Source organism: Carettochelys insculpta, chromosome 26 (assembly GCF_033958435.1).
Source record: "Carettochelys insculpta isolate YL-2023 chromosome 26, ASM3395843v1, whole genome shotgun sequence".
NCBI classification, from domain to species: domain Eukaryota; kingdom Metazoa; phylum Chordata; order Testudines; family Carettochelyidae; genus Carettochelys; species Carettochelys insculpta.
The window spans coordinates 15079470-15098081 of record NC_134162.1 but is presented as its reverse complement, the minus strand read 5'-3'; the positions used below and the strand labels follow the sequence as shown (position 1 = coordinate 15098081).

At 43.0% G+C, this 18612-nt stretch overlaps 1 protein-coding gene across 4 annotated transcripts in view; it reads left to right on the top strand.

Moving 5' to 3' along the window:
* The window catches only part of ST7L (suppression of tumorigenicity 7 like), a 46858-nt gene extending 28792 nt beyond the window's left edge, over positions 1-18066 (top strand). For 3 of the 4 annotated variants that reach the window (XM_074977792.1, XM_074977793.1, XM_074977795.1), the window contains 3 exons: positions 234-326; positions 6351-6490; positions 17671-18066. In XM_074977792.1, the coding sequence (XP_074833893.1) occupies positions 234-326; positions 6351-6490; positions 17671-17766 (329 nt within the window). In that variant the 3' untranslated portion in view covers positions 17767-18066. Of the gene's footprint in view, positions 1-233; positions 327-6350; positions 6491-9239; positions 9380-17670 lie in introns of all 4 variants that reach the window. The other variant, XR_012642603.1, reaches the window with a different exon arrangement.
* Positions 18067-18612: the final 546 nt, after the last annotated feature.

The window sequence follows — 18612 nt, the reverse complement described above, 5'->3', positions numbered from 1 at the left end:
AGAACTTGTACTGTGGTAGGACCCAGTGCAGACTGTGGCCTTTGCATGATACCATGGTATAAATTCTTACTAGAGAAGTGACACCTTTGACCACATTCACTTCTAACGATGCAGGTATTTCCAGTCTTTCTAAACAGGCTGTCTCAGGGACGGAGATGTTCTTTGGGGTGGAGGTAAGTGAGTTGATTTGGAGACAGGTTTAGTTTAAGTCTGACTGACTTTCTTGTCCTCAGCATTTAGAATGATTCCTTACCCGTTAGAGAAGGGCCATCTTTTCTATCCCTATCCCAGCTGCACAGAGACAGCAGACAGAGAGCTTTTGCCAAGTAAGTGGCTGTTTTGTTTCTAAGTAATAACTAGAATAAAATACATGTAATAATATTCCAGTCTGTACTGTATTGCTACGTATTGACTCTCTTATGTCCTTAGCTCATGAACTGCTTGTTACAGGGCTTCTGCGGTTAGTCTGGGGTACTTGGTCAGATAGAATGCACTGTGCAAATTCAGCAGCAGTTTAAATTGTAACCTTGCCTCCCAAAGGATCCCAAGGCATGTCGCAAACATAGAGGATGGGTCAGAAGGCATGTATAACATATAATATTACATACTTTCCCACTGATACACAACCATCTCTGGGAAGAAATAAACTGTGTGACTCTGGAATGGGAAACCTTTTCCCTGTCGTGGCCACTGCCTGCCCTACCCCCCCACCCCCCAAAAAAAAGAAAAAACAGCTGTGAGCCCCACACAGCCTAGTGGGAGGGGGCATGGAGGCTCAGGGCTTCCCCTCTGCTCTGGTGTGGAGCCAAAAATGAGAGGTTCAGAGTGTGAGAGAAGGTTCCAAACTGGGGCTGAGGAGTGGGAAGTGGGAGAGGGCTCCAGCTGGGGGTGCAGGTTCTGCGGTGGGACTGGGGATAAGGGGGTTGGAGTGTGGGAGGTGGCTCTGGGCTGGGACCAAGGGGTTTGAAGTGCAGGAGTTAGTTCAGGGCGGGGGACTGGCTTGGGGGTTGGGGGTCAGGATCTGGGCAGGAGTTACGGTATGGGAAGGGGCTTGGCCCAGAACAGCGTGTTTGGGTGTGAGAGAAGGGTTGGGCTGTGGGTGAGTCAGAGTGAGGAGATTGGCATTCAGGAGGGGGCTCTTGCTGAGGTGAAGGGGGGCTTACCTCAGGCAGCTCCTGGTTGGCAGCACAGTGGAGCTAAGGCAGGCTCCCTCTCTGCCTTGGCCTGCGCTGTTACTGGTTGTCGGCTATATGTCCCTACTTCCCAGGGAGGCAGGGGCTCTGCATGCTGCCCCCTCCTGCAGGTGAGGACAGCATGCAGAGACTCCCTGATCTCCTGGAGCCAGTGCTTTCAGCTCCAGGCTTGAGGTGGGGGAAGGCGAAGGCAGGGAATCAAGGCTCAGGGCTTCTGTTACGTGGCACAGAGACTTGCCACAAGCCAGGGGAAATTAAGCAGGGGGAAATTCAACACACACACACACACACACACACACACACACACACAAATATATATATATATTACTTAAGACTGGCACTGCCCAAAAGTTTGGAATGGCATTTCGCATTCTCCCCACTAAGGCAATGCCTACGCTAGAGCGATTTGTCAGAAGATACCTTGTGACAAAACGTCTGCCAACAGATCAGGTCCAGACCACCAAAGCAGATCGAAAGACCGATCTGCTCTGTTGACAGAGCACGGCTGGACTGCCTGGCCGCGCTATCGGCAAAACAGCCAACCAGACCACAGCAGACAAGGTTGCCTGGTGTCCTGAAAGCCCTTTTTGTCAACGGAGGGCCCCCGCAACTTCCAGACCGCCTTCTTGTCAACAGATCTCTGTTGACAGAGACGTTCTTCTTCATGGCAAGTGGGGTACACCTGCTGACAAAAGTGCTGCGTTCTGTCAACAGAATGCCCTTAGGAGTCTGGTCACTGCGAGTTTTGTCAACAAAATGACCATTTTGTCTGCAAAACCCTCTAGTCTAGACAGAGCCTGATTTCAGCAACCAGGGTAATTGTAGCAGATGGAATATAATAAGTCTTGGCATCCTTACCAAATTCCAGTTTCTCACACAGCTAGACTGAGTGTCATGGGGCCTTTAATGACCACTGGCTAGTAGAAGTTAAGCTTCAAATCTCATTTGGATGGGGTCCCTGCCAGTAGCAAAGTGCACTTCTCTGATGCCTTTGGACCAAATCCTAGCTGAGGGTGCCACCACGAGGTATTGAGTAGCCAGTGAGTGTTACCCTGTGTTGGGAGGTTTTATAACATCCTGTCCAGCAGAAAGAGGCTTCCATACCTGTGTTTCCAAATTCTGTTTCTCTAATTGGAGGACCAGAAAATAGGGCTATTCATACTCTGTAATAATTTCTTATTTAAAAGGCCGGTAATGGTTTCCCTGACTCTTGTAGAGGAGCTGCCAATAGCAGGTAGATTGATAGTTAATTCAGGCTCTTGCATTAGAGGACCCAACAGAACCTTTGTATGGGTCATCCTTGGTTAACCTGTAGTTTGATCCATAATATATTTGATTGATTGTACATTTGATGGAATATTTGTCATCAGGGATTGCTATACACCAAGAATGAGACCTAAGATTTGACACTGAAGAATGAGTCATCTCTCCCATTTCTTTATCCAGATATTAACTCATAAATATTCTGTCTATAAAGCAGCTTGAAAATAAGCCACTAGCACTTTCATTCACTCCATGTGTCAGATTTCAACATTCACTTGGTGATAATAGGGCACTTATTTAATCTTATCTGCTGCTGGGACTCTGAATGTGGGCTTCTACATCTCCTGAAATCTCAGCTTCTTCATGGAATAGCAGGAGCTACTGCTCAAGTGTCAGAGGGCCACAGCTGCAGAAGAGCAAACTGACACATATACCTTTCTATTACAAAACATGAAAAGCAGTCTTTAAAATGTGCAGTTCAAGTCTGTCCCCAGACTGCTTTAAATTATTCATTTCTCACTCATGCTGCATATTGCACAAGGAATTCCTTGCTTAGTGACTAGCCCTAAGCTCTAGGCTTTCCAGCATAATTAAACAAACCAGCACATGCATGGATTTCAGCACAATCATTCACACATTCCTGCTACATTTTAAATGGGATTGTTTCTAAATAAGGCCATGTTAACAGTCTTATTGTGCAGCTTTCTCCTGAAGTCTTGAAATTTTTTTTAAAAACTCAATTGCTTTCATACATTTAAAAAAGAAAGTAAACCAAATTGAGGCATAAATTGATAAATTTCAAATAGAAAACCTATTACTCAAATTGATAATGGTGCACAGTGAGAGAGCTCTGACCGTGCTGAAATCTGTTAAGCAATCTTTACATACCTTAGGCCTGCGTTCATTGGTAGGGGACGTTCTGGGAGCATAAGGAATTCTTGTATATTTTTTGTTACTTTCCCCACTTTTTCCAGCCTTCTCCAATCTGATGTTCAGGTTGTTTGTTTTCTTCTGCTTGCTTCTCTCTCTAGTTCCTGTTTCAAATGCGCCCCCTTCAAACCATATATGTCCTTAATACATGGTTACACACCATTCAATGAGCTGATGATATCCCAGTTAGGGTTTTATGAGTGTAGTCCAGCAGTACCCAAACTTTTCCAGGCAAGGACCCATTTTGACATTTCAGGAACACCTGGTGACCCAAGGCAATTCAAAATGGGGCCGGGGTGAGGGTGAGGAGCAGTGCTGTAACTAGCTAATATTGAGCCTGAGGCAAGAATATAAAATTGTGTCCCTCATGTTTATAAATTCATAGTAGTTATTTCATAGAAAAAGGGAAAATGCAATAACAGAATAATAACACTACATTTATTATAGTTAATTGTTATTTTATTGTTACTGTTGATCCGAGTTCTGATGGTGGAAAGACCCTCATCCCCAAACCACTCCCCTAGCTTAAACCCCACACTCAGAGGATGGAGGGAGTCACTCGGTGTTGGGGGCTGGGGGGAGGTCACACTTAGGCTGGAGGGAGTCACTCAGGAGCTGGAAGGGTCACACCAAGAGGCTGGAGTGGAGACAGACAAAAATATAAAAACTGATAAATCAACTACATAGAACAGAAGCAGGGGGCAAAAGGGAGGAAAGGAGGAGCAGGGGGCAAAAATAACTTATTGCAGGAATCTATTAAGTGGCTTGCGTGGGATGGCTACAAATCTCAAAGGTGGAGAAGCTGTCTTTGTAATGAATAGAACAAGAAGTCGTCCTGTGGCACCTTATAGACGAACAAATATTTTGGAGCATAAGCTTTCGTGGGCAAAGACCCGCTTCATCAGATGCATAAGTGTGTGGGGCAGGTGTTCCAGAGGGGTATTTAAAGAGTGGGGTCCATGTAGAAGGGAGGGCCAGAGCTGGCAAGGTCTGTTCAGCAATGTGGAAATGGCCCATTATCAGTAGTCTGTATCAAAAGAGGAAAAAACAAGTCAGATCATACAACTGATAATGGCCCATTTCCACCTTGCTGAATAGACCTTGTCAGCTCTGGCTCTCCCTTTTACTGAGACCCCACTCTTTAAAAACCCCTCTGGAGCCCCAACCCCAACTCATGTATCTGATGAAGCGGGTCTTTCCTCACAAAAGCTTATGCTCCAAAATATCTGTTAATCTATAAGGTGCCACAGGGCTTCTTGTTGTTCTCGAAGATACAGACTAACACGGCTACCTCTCAGATATTTGTAGTGTGTAGTCATTTCTCTATTGATAGAGAAAGCTGCTGGATGTGGCAGTGTTAAGGAGCTGCAAATGGTTCCTTTAAGAGCCACCTGCTGCTGGCGACCCTTTACAAATCTAATCGTGACCCCTGTTTGGGTCCTGACCCATAGGTTGGGAATCTCTGGTGTAGTTGAACCTGGCTATCTCTTTGTTACTATTGAATACTTTGGGTATCCCTCTAGTCTGCAGAGTAGCAGGGATGACTAGATGGTAAGGTGGAGAAATGGCAGAGAATCTTGAGGTGGCAGCGTGAAACATGTTTAATTAGAACTTACTTTCTTTTCCTTTGATGTTTGGCCTTACTGAAAGCCTTATGCATTCCTCGCAATTGTATTTCAGAATCTGAGTTTTCATTCATGTATTTTTTTGTCGCCTTTCTGGATTGTAAAGGAAAGATTGCCTTGCAGATTGGATCATGTTTACAGTGATCACTTCCTGAATCTGCAAGCAACCTGAAACAATTGATCAGTGATGTTCATTCATTTTGATTTAACACTATCATCTTTAGCTTTCCTTCTGCAGTCTACTATCAGCTAAACCAGGCACAACACACAAGTAAATAACATAAAAATAAATAACACTGGCTATTGTACTGACTATATATATTTTTCTGTATTTCATTAAGTTAGTTATTTTTTGCTGGGTCTGCTTCAGGATGAAGCCTAGCTTACTGAAAAATACACAGGGCCTTTCCATAATTAATTGCATGTACAGACGCCACCTGTTTGTTTCTTTAAAAAATTGCAAAATTGTTGGATAAAATGATGTAGAACTGTAGCAGCCACTAGATGGGAACTACTTGCAATGTCTTGAGCTGTGAAAGCTCCATATTCTGCTCTCAAGATCAGTGTAGTGAAATTATTTTGATTTCTTTCCCCTAAAGGGTAACGAAAGGTTGTATACAAAATTTGTAATCCCATCTTTTTTTGAGATCTGCTTTGTTAATTGTTCTGAAAATTGCTGTAGTCTGCCAGCTTGCAGTCTTGGGGAAGTTTTCACTGAGTCTGCCCATGTATATTATGTGATTGCTTTCAGATTTGTTTTGCTTTTTAGACTTGGGAATTCTTATGATAGAAAAAACATTACATAAAAACTAGGAAAAATAGGATGCTTGCTTTTTAAAACATTGGCATACACTAAAATAACACAATTTAGCATTTGTAACTGTTAAAATTTCCTTGATTATTAAATTGGGCCAACTGTTTTTATTGGAACCTTTGTCTTGATGACATCTTGTGAATTTTCTGTTGCTTTCTTCTCTTCTGTTGCAGCAGTTGATTACTAAAATTAACCCTGCAATGGTCTTAAAAGTGAAGGAGGGCAAAAAGGGGGAAGGATAACTTTAGTGACAACAATAAATAACTGAAAAACAAAAACATACAGTCTCAGAACTAAGCCACTTAAATCAGCTGTGAACAAATGTTAGGGATCTAGTCTTGTGCTGCACTGAAGCTTGGTGTCCTCTGGCACTAAAATCTGAATGTAAAACAGTGGCTGCTCTGCAGGAATAGTTGTTCTCTTTGACATCTTTGTATGCTGTAAACTGTTGTGAAATTGTGCCCTTTTGTGAAACAAGCACTAGATATTACAGTGTCAAATAACTTTCCAATCTTTCCCTTTCAGTGTTTCATGAAGTCTCTGTATATCCACAGAAGGAGCTTCCTTTTTTCATCCATTTCACAGCAGGGCTGTGTTCCTTTTCAGCAGTGCTTGCTGTCCTCACACACCAATTCCCTGAACTCATGGTCGTGTTTGCAAAAGCTGTAAGTATTGTATCCAGACCAGGACTTGCTTAGAATATTGATGAGCCATTCAGGAGCTGAGCGCCCTGTCCGTACAGATGTTTTGAGATGCAGTAAATATGCGTTCAGTCATGTGCTTCTGAAGTTACCTGTCATGCAACTATTAAACTTGATTCTTTAGTTCACTTGACTCAGAGTTCCTCATTTTTAAAGAGTAGTATTTTTATACTAAGCTGGCTTCTCTTACATCAGTGCTCATAAATAATCAATCCTGATTACCAACATGGGAACAACCTAGCCCTCTTTCTCCCTTGACTGGAAGGTCTGTGGAGAAGAATTTGGTTTAGATTAGTCCTATGCATCAGGCACAGTTTCTGATTTTTAGTTTAAAATGAATTATTCTAAGCAAAATCTTCGGATTTTTGAGTTAAGGGTTCTTCCTTCAGTAACCGATGGGTTAAAACTAAAGCCATGGGAACACTTAGACTGTAAGCTCTCTGAGGCAAGGATTCTGTTTATAGCTGCATCTTGTACCCTGCCTGGGGCATTGGCTGCTTAACAATTAACATTTTGCACACTCCCTCCCAAGCAGTTTACCTCTTCCTCCTGTCCCATTGCCGCTGCTGCTGCTGCTGCTGCTTTTCATTCTGCAGCTTGCTGGATAGTCACTGGCCATAGATATTCCAGCAGGGACATTAAGGGATGAAAAAAAGCTGCACAAACACTGGACTTGCATGAGATTAAGTTGGAAACCAAATAAGCAAACCCATCAGGAAACCTGCTAATAAAATAGCCCCGTTTTTCACATACATCTCACTTCTCTCTCATGCCTCTTCTACCTCCTTTGCCTTTAAAGATCTGAGAGGCCAAACTGTGCATGAAAGGTGTTAAATATATTACTTAGTGTGCTTCTGGAAGGAGCTTGGACCCTGTGGTGAGCATGGTATAAAACCTGTATAGAACAGAGGGTGAGTAGCTTAGTGGGCAGGGCACTGACCTAGGACTCAGGAGACATGGCTTATGTTGCAGCTCTTCTGCTCATCATTTGAAGAGTAACAGAGAGGAAGCCGTGCTAGTCTAGACCCTATCAAAACAAAAAGCAGTCAAGTAGCACTTTAAAGACTAGTAAAATAGTTTATTAGGTGAGCTTTCGTGGGACAGATCCACTTCTTCAGACCATAGCCAGACCAGACCAGACTCAATATTTAAGACACAGAGAACCAAAAACAGTAAGCAAGGAGGACAAATCAGAGAGTGGAGGGGTGCGGGGAGGTCAAGAATTAGATTAAGCCAAGTACGCGGACGAGCCCCTATAGTGACTTTTTGTTTTGCTCATCATTTGGGTGACTTTGGGCAAGTTCTTGCATCTCACTGAGCTTCTGTTTTTCCTGTTGCTGTTTGTGGTCAGTTTGGACTATAAGACCCTCTGGGTGGGGCTGCGGCTTACCATATGGTTGTACCATGCTCAGGGCAAAGGGCCCTGGTCTCAGGTGGGACAGGGGCTAGAAGCACTATTGTTTTATAAAGAAACAGCCAGAACTGAAGTTGCTCGGTACTTAATAGAGTTGGTCTCCCTGGAGCAATGTCTTCATCAGTTGCATTATCTTAAGCTGTGTTGAGTCTGTTCTGGTATGGCTCTGGTCTGAATAAGTGGGTCTGTCCCACGAAAGCTCATCACCTAACATTATTTTGTTAGTCTTTAAAGTGCTACTGGACTGCTTTTTTGTTTTGATTATCTTAAGCTGCTGCTACTGTGAGGCTGGGAAGCAGAGGCTGCATCCAGCCAAAGCAGTGTTATCTTGCTGATCAGAGAGAATTCTTTTAACAGATGGTACAAGGGATTCTCCCAAGACAACTGAGGGAGTATTCCCTTGTGCTGTGACTTTGATGATGAGCATTTATTCAGTCCCCAGTGGGACTACTGGGAAGCATCCCAGAGCACTGTGCACCACTTGGCTTATGTGGAAGGCATACTCCTTAGCACCATGTGGAACAGCACAAAAGACTCCAGTGGAGTGAAATGGGAGTGTGCTATAGAGACAAACTCCATACAGGCGCTTAGTAGCTCCACACTGCGAAATTAGCCATCAGCTGAGGTATGTGCATGTGGGTGGCACAAAAAAGTGTGGGAGGTGTGTAAGGTAGATTGAGAGCTCTGGAGAGTAAAGCCCATGTCCTCAGTCCTTGGAGATGGATGGAAAAGCTTCCTATGCACGCACAGCAATGAGTCTGTATGCAGCATTTTCATCTCCATAATGGTAATGGCATATTTGATATTTTCTAAGACTTTGCATTCTGTTCAATTCAGACTTTTCATGCTAAATTTAAGGCCAGAGAGATTTTGAACAGCAGAGTTGTTAATGCGTGACATATGGAGGGTTCTAATGGAAAATGCAGTAGAAAAAGTCTCCTGTATAGAGCAGTGCAGTTGCTGTCGTAAAGCTAATGGTAAGTTGCAGAGCTAGGTATCCAGTAAATTCAGAGGTTACGTCAGCTAGGATGATAAATTGACTTCTTTCATGCTAAGCTTTCTTTATTTTGTTACCTTTTCTTCCTTTGTCTTGTTTGTCTCAGGCACTTGTTGCTTCTCATTTGAAGCTTAAATTGTAATCTCTTTGCTAAGAGGGGCTGTTGTCTTTGCTGCTTGTACAACATGCACTGCAGTGGGGCCTTAAGCTTTCCTAGGTTTTATATAATAGAAATAAACAAGGCAGAGCCTGAAAAAGATGCCTATGTAGTTATCTTACTGTTGATTTAAAAATTATTTTAGCACTTTTACTGAAAAGGTGGAGATATGGGACACAATCCAGAGAAGAGCAACAAAAAAGATTAAAGGTCTAGAACACGACGTACGAGCAGGACCATACTGAGGTGGGATGAAACGCTGGGGAACCACCTACCAGTTCCCAGGTATGGGGTCCTGGGCCCGAGGCTCTGCCCCCTCCACGGCTCCACCCCCACCCCAGCAATGGGACCAGGGGTTTACCTTGGGCTGAGGATTACATGCAGTGGCAGTAACTGCAGCACGGACTCACCTTCTCTCTCCCCCCTCTCCGTCCCCCCTGCACTCATTAGCCATGCAGGAGCGCTGCCCTCCCAGCCCGCTGCGGAGAAGTGGTGCAGTGGGCCAGGAGAGTGGCAGAGCGGAGCAGGCTGTTGCTCCTGCCCATGTGACAAGGGGGAGGAGAAAGGTGATCCCCTAGTGCTGCTGCAGCCACCTCCATGCACAACCCCTGACACTACCTAATCTCCTGGTCCTAACCACAGGTGATTCTCCCTCCCAGCCACAGGATGGCTGGAACAGTCACTGAAGGGCCCCCAAAAGTGTCGGGCCTGCGCTGGCCCTCCACCTTGTCCTGTGGACGAGATGGGTCTGCAAATAAGGGAAGATTAAATAATTGTGGTTTAGTTTGGGAAAGAGAAGACTGAGCAGGGACATAACAGCTTTCAAGTACCTAAAGGGGAATTACAAGGAGGAAAGAGAAAGATTGTTCACTCTGAAGACAGGGCAAGAAGCAATGCAGCAAGGGAGGTTTAGGTTGGACATTAGGACAGAATTCCTAACCGTCAGGGTGGTTAAGCAATGGGGTGTACCCCAGGAGGCTGTGGAATCTCCATCATTGATGATATTTAAGAACAGGTTGGCAGCTTGGTCCTGCTATGAGTGCAGGGAGCTGGAGCTGATGACCTCTCTAGGTCTCTTCCATTTCTAGTGTTCGATGGATCTAATTTGTGAAAAATGCGTAAGTTGGGTAGGAAGACCCAATAATCAACTTGGACAAAGAAGTGGAGTGGTTATAATATATTTGTGTGCTTACAGGGGCAGTGTAGCTTTTAAGTCCCAGGGCATCTTCCCCACTAAGCGCTGCATTGAAGAGAGCTTGTGTGTTCATAAAATTTTAGTATGTGAGCTGCAAAAAATGAATTGGAAACTGAAAACTCTGAGAAGTGAGAGTGAAAAGGCAGGTTGGAAACCAGAGAATGTCTGTTCCTAAGAGCAAGAGACAGTCTCGTAATTGGACTGACAGGGACACAGAAGTGAATTACTCAGTTGCTTCCAAGCCAGCTGTTAATTAACTACAATTTGCATTTTAGCAACTAAAGCAATTGGCTATAAACACCCTGGTTCCAGTGTGCAGGTGAGGTGCTGAGTGAGCCTTACAATGTAGTTAACTCATTCTGTTTTAAGAAAGCACCTTGTTCTGCTATTCTGAGCCTCAGAACAGAAGCTGGACATAGGCTTTGATCCTGATTCACTGTGCTCAGTCCCCTTCCTTGTGAAATGGGGATTGTTGCTTGTCTTCTGTGAAGTGCAGTGAGGCACTTAGAAATGTGCTATATAAAGAGAGAATGTCGTACATATATCCTGTAGAATGGATTCTTTCAACCTGCTCTTTTTGTCTCACTTCATGGTTTCTCCCCGCTGCCCCTGCCAGACCCATATAAAGTTACACATTGTAGTAGCCTTGCTTTGGGCTCTCAGAGATTGGTTATGCTGCTCTAGAAAAAAGGGAAAGCTACAGAGTCCCACAAGTTGCTTGCCACCCGGCTTATCCTTCAGATAAAAATTCCAAGAAAACCAAAAACATGTTGCAGTGTGCTTGGCCTAATCTGGAGCATCTCTCATATGGTAGCATGAAGCAGTACCCACAGACAATTGACCACACACTAAATCATGATTCTATAACTAAAAAAAAACCCTTGAATAACTTACGAATGAGAAAGCTGGGCTTCCCACTGTTTAGCAGCTCAGGTAATGAGACAATTGGAACAAAAATGCTAACTTATTTTAAAACAGCAAAGTTCTCATGGAAACCTTGTTTTGCTGACGTTTCTGTTCTGTGGTGCCCAAGCCTTGCAGGTCTGAAAGCAGGGCCCCCTTTCCATGCTCTTCTGTTAATCTTTATGTGGGAAAATGTAGTTGGACAGGCCAGTGACAAATTTCTCTGCTGCTTGTAATTGGCTGGCTACATGGCAACCAGGGTGTAACTATCTGCTTGATTAATTCTTTGAGGACTGCATTAGCAAAGTTGTATGATTTCCAAAGAGATACAAGGTCAAATGTTACACTAACAAAGAATTGCTCCAGGAAGTTCTCCATGCCGAGTTTTTCCAACCAAAAATATAATTTGTGTGCATTACATTTGCTTTGCATAACCGGCAATTTGAATGTCACATGGAAGGTTGGTGAATGTGGGTAAAAGAAAGTAGCCCGGCTTGTTCATTTGGCAGTGCTTTAAATTGTGTTTATTTTCCATGGGTAGGGATGGTTTTCTAGTTGTTTTTCAGCTGAAAAGATGGATGAGAACCATGCGTCAATATCTCTGTGGCCGTGTCTACACTAGCCCAAAACTTTGAAATGGCCATGCAAATGGCCATTTCGAAGTTTACTTATGAAGCGCTGAAATACATATTCAGCGCCTCATTAGCATGCGGGTGGCCACGGCACTTCAAAATTGATGCGGCTCGTCCAGACACGGCTCCTTTTCGAAAGGACCCCGGCTACTTCGAAGTCCCCTTATTCCTATGAGCAGATGGGAATAAGGGGACTTCCAAGTAGCCGGGATCCTTTCAAAAAGGAGCCCCCTCTGGACAAGTCGTGCTGTGGCATGCTGTGTCAATTTCGAAGTGCTGCAGCCGCCTGCATGCTAATGAGGTGCTGAATATTTATTTCAGCTCTTCATTAGTAAACTTCGAAATGGCCATTTGCATGGCCATTTTGAAGTTTTGGGCTAGTGTAGAAGTAGCCTGTCACCTGTAGCGCAAGAGATAACAACCTCTATGGAAAGTACAGAACTTGTTGTACTGACTTTGATTTATCCATGGATAAGGTCTTTTCCTAGACTGGGTGCAATAACAGCTCTTACAGTGCTGTTCAGAACAGGTGCTTCATGTTGATACATTTAAAAAAATATTCCAACTAGTTATCCATTTTCAGTATGTAGAAAAGCTCCCTTTTGAGAGAGTGCGCCTAGTGGTTAAAGCATAAAGTGGGAGTCTGAAAACCTGCCAGCAAGCCCTGACTCTGCCAAACCTTTACTGTTTGACCTTAGATAAGTCCTGTCACCATCACCCATGTTCTCCATCAGTGAAGTAGGACTGAAAGACTTCAAGTGCATATGTCATTAAAAATAAACTCTTATGTTTTGTGTGATTTGTCTTGTGTCTCCACCCAACTTTGCTTTATTCAGTTTCAACAAAATAGTTTTTTTGCATTGAGATGTAAAGAAGATGCCGAATTTGATGCTTTCCAAGTTTACGCTAGAAATGAGCTAAACAGTAGAACGTCTGCTCATGTAGACAGAACTTAGTGTCTTCAGTTACCAGTTCAATAAGAAACATGGTCAAATTTCCTTCAGTTTCAGCGAGGAGAGAGCGCCTTGTGTTGATTTGGGTGGTCTGCCAGATCTAGTAGTAATTCCATACACTTGTATGTACCTGGAATTCTAAGTAAAAAAGTGGCACCTAAAATCATCAGGTTAGAAAGAGATCTCGAGGCCTGCTTCAATTTTTTAATTTTCACCCTCTCACTTTCATTCTAACTTAACTTAACTTGACTCAAGCACCCTGAAGGTGTACCTTTTGCAAAATGGCTAAGAGGGGTGCTAAGCGGGTGGGGGCAGAGGGATGTGTGAATTTGGTCTTGCCACATAGTGGTATTTTAGTTTAAATAATAGGTAGAAATGATTTTGGTTTTTGCAGCGAGCCACCTAAAACTTATCAGCTCTGTTACTGCTGTTAATACAGTAAACTGTTTCATATCCTGCATGCCATCATCCGGAACTCTCAAATAACTGGCATTTTTACCATATGTAAATTTTAGCTACGTTTTCCGTAAATACTATATAGTGTAAGCAAATACAAATAAATACAGCAAATACAGCATAAGTTTACAGTGTACAGTACTCCTGTTGTTGGTAAATACAGCCCTCTGCATACATTTTTGTTTGTTTCTTAATATCCAGTCATGTTTTCCTTTAGTGTTATGCATTGCTAGGTATACCTCTCTATTATCCAGAGTATTTGAATATCCAGCAATCTCCCATCCAGGGCCTACCAGATATGAGTGAGTTTACTGTATCAGGAATACAAACCATATAACTACTGATTCGCTGCTATTTAAAAAAACAAAACAAAACAAAACACATGAGTACCTCTTTAAACTTTATTTATACTCAAGTAGTGAAAATTTCTTTATTTCCAAGCATAAATGTGTCGCTATACTGTGACTATTACGTAAGTCCTGATTTTATACTTTCCTAAGGTCTAATTGCCTTTAATTTATCCCTTTGAAATGGAAAACCCCTAATTCCAGGTAAATCATAATACTGCTGTGCATGTGTTTTTATTACGTCGCTCAGGAGTGGACATGTTGAAGTCTGATCATAGTGAAGTGTGATGCCAAGGATGGGTTTTTAAGAAGTCCAAGCCAGAAGAGTGTGTGTGAGGTGTGTGCGGCAGAATGGTGTGCGTGGAATCTGGCCTTTTCCCTAATAAGTTGGAAGTGAATGTAAAGGGTGAGCTCTCTGTTTTATATCCTAATTCAGGGGGAAGCAAACTGTTTTACATCATGTCCCACTTTTCATCCCTGCAATTAGCAGCCGCCCCCCCGCCAACCTGTCAAATGTCATCCAAAGTCATGGAAATCTTGGTTCTGTTCATATGAAAAATATATTTTGGGGAGGTGTAAGAAAATCAGGCTGTAGAATGTAAAACCTGTGACTCAATATAGAAATGTGGATACACAGACACAAAGCCAGTAACATATTTCTCCATTTTTAATGAGCTGGATGAGCCTGAGACCCAGGAGCCACTCATGTCGTGTCCCCTGCTTGGGAAATTTCACACACCCCTGAGAGGGCTCACCCCCCACTTTGCTCACCACGTTCTAATTCATTTATTTTAATCAAGCCATTCTTTTCAGCTGCTTGATTCTGCATTGTTAATTATGTGCTTTATAAAAGCCCAATTATTAACACTACTTTTATTCAGTTTAATAGTTCTGGTTTACATATTTTCACAGGTTAGTGCTTGAATGTAGCATCTTGTTGGCATGCTCAGAATCTGATTGCCATGTCTGGGGCAGGGCTGGGCTGGCTGTGAATTCCCTTTCCTTCCCCACCCCATGCAGAACGGCAGAGACTTGGGAGGGATTTTGCTTTCCCTCCTCAACGTGAGGCATAGATGACATGCTGGTATGAACTACAGCAAAATGATGGATTCTTTGTAATGTGAAGCCTTTAAATTGTAGTTGAGGATGTCAGTATGTCAGCCAGAGGCTCTGGGCCTGTTACAGAAGTGGATGGGTGAGTGTCTCTGGCCCACAACTTGTAGGAGGTCAGACTAGAATGATCATGACCATCCCTTCTGGCTTTAAAGTCTAAGTCTGTGATGACTGGGCCTTCAAAACCATGAATGCTCATGTAGAGGCCAAGTTTCCCAGCTCTTTGAGGTATGCACTCTTACATTTACTCAAGCTTGGAATTGGGGTAGGTTTTCTTTTTTGGGGTAAATAACAGTACAAATCAATTTCATGTGTACACACAAAGCATCAAAACTATTTGTCAATGATAATTAAAATTTACAAATAGGCATTGTAAGGAAAATGCTGCTTCAAAACATCAATTTGATTTAAGGGCATTTATTCAATATCTTTTGACATGATTTTGATTAATGGTTATAAATCTTAAACTTTGTGCCTCTGTGTCTGCTGTCCTTAAGTAAATTGTTTGACCTCCCATAATTTCCTGCAGCCATGAAAATTTAAATGGATAAAGCCAGAAAGTGTTTAAAAATCAACATGGATCTTCTCTGCAGAAATTATAAAACAAATTGAAATCAAATCCTGCCATAGTTGCCATCAGTTTGTATCACACAGTGATTTTATTCAAGGCAAATTATTTTGTTTGCAAGGTAAAGCAGCTTGTCTGTCATTTTCATTAGACCCTCTTTGTACATCATATTCATTGCATTCCTGCTGGAGTTTGTCCCTGCTAGTCTCATGTACATGTTTAGCAACACAGCCGTAATGCCCAGAGTCTCCAGACAGAACACAGGCCTGCTGCGGTGAGCATGGCCCAAATCCATTATACGCCAACCTCTGCCTTGTGGAGCTTGTCATAAATAATTGCTCAGTAATGTAAGAATGAAAAAGACTTGGCAAAAACAAAGGCGGCTTTGGGAGATTTGTTTTTAATACACTGCCTAGCTAATCTCTGATGGGATTAGGAAGAAACTTTCTCTGCGGACAGGTTACTCCGTAGCTGCCTACTGGAGGGTTAGTTGCTGCTTTCTGTGAAGCAGCTGGAACTTCTGTAGAAACAGGACACGGGACAAACCCTCGGTGTCTGTGACAATCTGCATTTCTCGCTGAGCAAATCCCTACTGTTTTCTGACAGCTCACGAAGTGAAATCAGGGAATTAACTTTTTATCCAGCTGCTGAGCTTTGCATATTTATAAACACTTGAGGCTTTTGCTTATCTAAGAGAAAATATGCATAGTTTAGAGATGTGCAGTTCCCTGTCAGTATGTAATGATTATAATTCCACACTTCATATAAAAGGTCCTAACGTTTCCTGTCACAAGTTCCCTGTCAAGTCCAAGAGCAAAGGTTTCTTGCCTTGCTAATCTTCATAGGAATTAATGGACTTCATGGGAAGGTGCCACGTGCAGGTGGGCAGCCTAGGAGTTAGGTGCAATGAAAAGCTCAGTCTGGTGTGAATGTTCTGTGTTAAAAGCCTTCTCCAATGTAATACACCATTTCACCATGATGCAAGTCAGGGGAGCCAAAGTAAAGTATGGAGCATTCTGTCATTAGCGCTGTTCTATGGAAAAAGCAGTTTGTGTGGGGGCGATTTATCAGTCCCAACTCTGAGCTGTCTGCTTTTGAGAATACTTCACAGCTTTTATTTTAAACCAGACTTTTTTTTTGGGGCGGGGTGGTGGTGAGGGGCAGCGCTAAGGGGAAGAAAAGTCTCAGTGGTTTATAGAACATGGACTATATCTGTGAGCACTGTCTGTTTGTATTTATACTATTAAATCAATGGTTTAAGCATGTCTTGCCTGAAAAGCTATGGAAACATGCCACATTCCTCTTGGAGTAACATCAAAGAGGTAGAACTTAACGAAGCAGCAGGAAGATTCAGAACAAAGAGAAGCACCAGCGTAACTGATCTTGTTGTGCCTAGGGGTTGTGGCTCTTTTGGTGTGCATGTTCCCACATTTTTCTTGCATCCAGCTGATAGCAGACAGCACAATCTTAGCACAGTGGGGCAAGTTAAACTAAGGCTGTGTCTACACTGCAGGTTTTTTACGATGTTACTTCTTTTGACATTCTGATGTTGAAATAGGTAATGTCGGAAAATGGCAGTCACACAGCCGCAGTATCGGGAAAGGGAACATCCTCATTTACAGCCACAACATTGCAAAAGGAGCTGCACGTGAGCCAATAATAGCTGTGCTTTGTTCACATACGTTCCTTTTCGACCTTGGCGGGGCGGGGGTGGATTGGCAAAAGTCGTTTGCAGAGCTGGCGTAACTATTTCAAGGGAAAAGCTCTCTCATCTCGAATTATCCTGCTTGGCTGTGTGAGTGCTTTGGGGCTGGGGAGGAAGGGTTTGGAAAAAAGTTTCTTTTCCAGGAAAAAAAACAAACCAAACAGCATAGACAAGCTCTGAGGTTCAGTAGCTCCTCTTGAGTCCTCTTGATTTTTCTAGTTTTGTCAGACCCTGCAATGTTGCATAAATTTTAAAAAATAGTTACTTTTAGATGTTAACATTCCTTATTGGGACTATATTATGGCAATGAGCGTCATACAAACAAGCACTGAAGTGGGATTAGAATAGAGGATTGGAGGCCAGGATCTGCTGTGTCTGTCCCCAGCTCTGTCCTTGTCCCGTCAACTTCCAACAAATCACTTACCCTCTGACTCAGTTTGCCCATTTCTAAAATGGGCATGAGTGTTTCTACATAACAGGAGTGATGTATCATTAATTGTGACATGCACTGAGGTTCTGCGATAAGTGTGAACTGGTACAATTATTAAACTTCTACTTCCTGGTGGCAGTACAGCACTCAGGATAATGTAGCCTGGTTTGGATCTGAAGAAAAAATTGGGCTGTGTGATTTTGTGCTCGAATGATATGAGGTAGCCCCTGTTTTTTAACTCAAGCACAAACTTTTTCTGTTTTGTTTCTTCTAGTTCTTTGGAATGCTTCTTTCGCCCGTCAGTTTCATTATGGAAAAGATTAAGCGCTTCATGCCGTCCAGTCTCTGGCATCAGCTGACCCAAATTTGACAGGAATGTGTTTTGCACAGTAAAGAGTTCTCAGGAACATTACCACCAGCTCTTGTTTGGGCCATGGAGCACTTATCTGGCAGCTAGAGGAGCGAAAGAAAGATAAGATGTGTTACTTGGACTGTTGTCTTCCATCTTGTGCTTAAAGTGACCAAATCTCTTGTTTGGTGTTAGGATCTGTAATTGTTCAAGAAAACATTTTTGTGGAACACTAACTTGGTTGCTCCTAAACCAGTTGTACTATTTGAGGCTCCTACTTTCTCTGTACTAAACTACAGAATGCAATAAATCAGGCAGATGTTTTCAGTGTTGGCATTTCCTTTTGATCTGCAAATAGTGATAACTCCACCAGCCATCTTTCTGGCTGAAATATTCCAAAAAGGCCGACTATAGTTCTGCACTCTGCTTTAGAACGCCAGCAAGGCAGCTGAATTTGTCCCCTGAAGTGACAGTGTGACAGGTTACACTGCACAGGAAGCCGAATGAGCAGCCTGCTTTTGTCATATCCCATAGGCTTACATCATGCAAGGAGATGAAGATGCAAACTTGGGAAAATCTTCTCGATTCAGTGTTTGTATTGACAAATGCTAAACATTCTGCCTTTGGTTTTGGTTTCAAAGTGAAAGGATTTAAAAACTGCCTTGTAATGTGCCACCCTCCAGGATGCTTGAGGTACACAAAATGAGTCATCTTGTGATGCAGGGACTCCTCAAGGTAAGTCCAAGACAAGTACTAGCATCCACTGATTCTGAGGTGTGAGAACTTGCAGCACTCCTGAGAGGGAGAGCATGCTCAGGAGATTTCCACTATTCAGTCGTGAAAAGAATCTCCCAGAGGAGCTAGCTG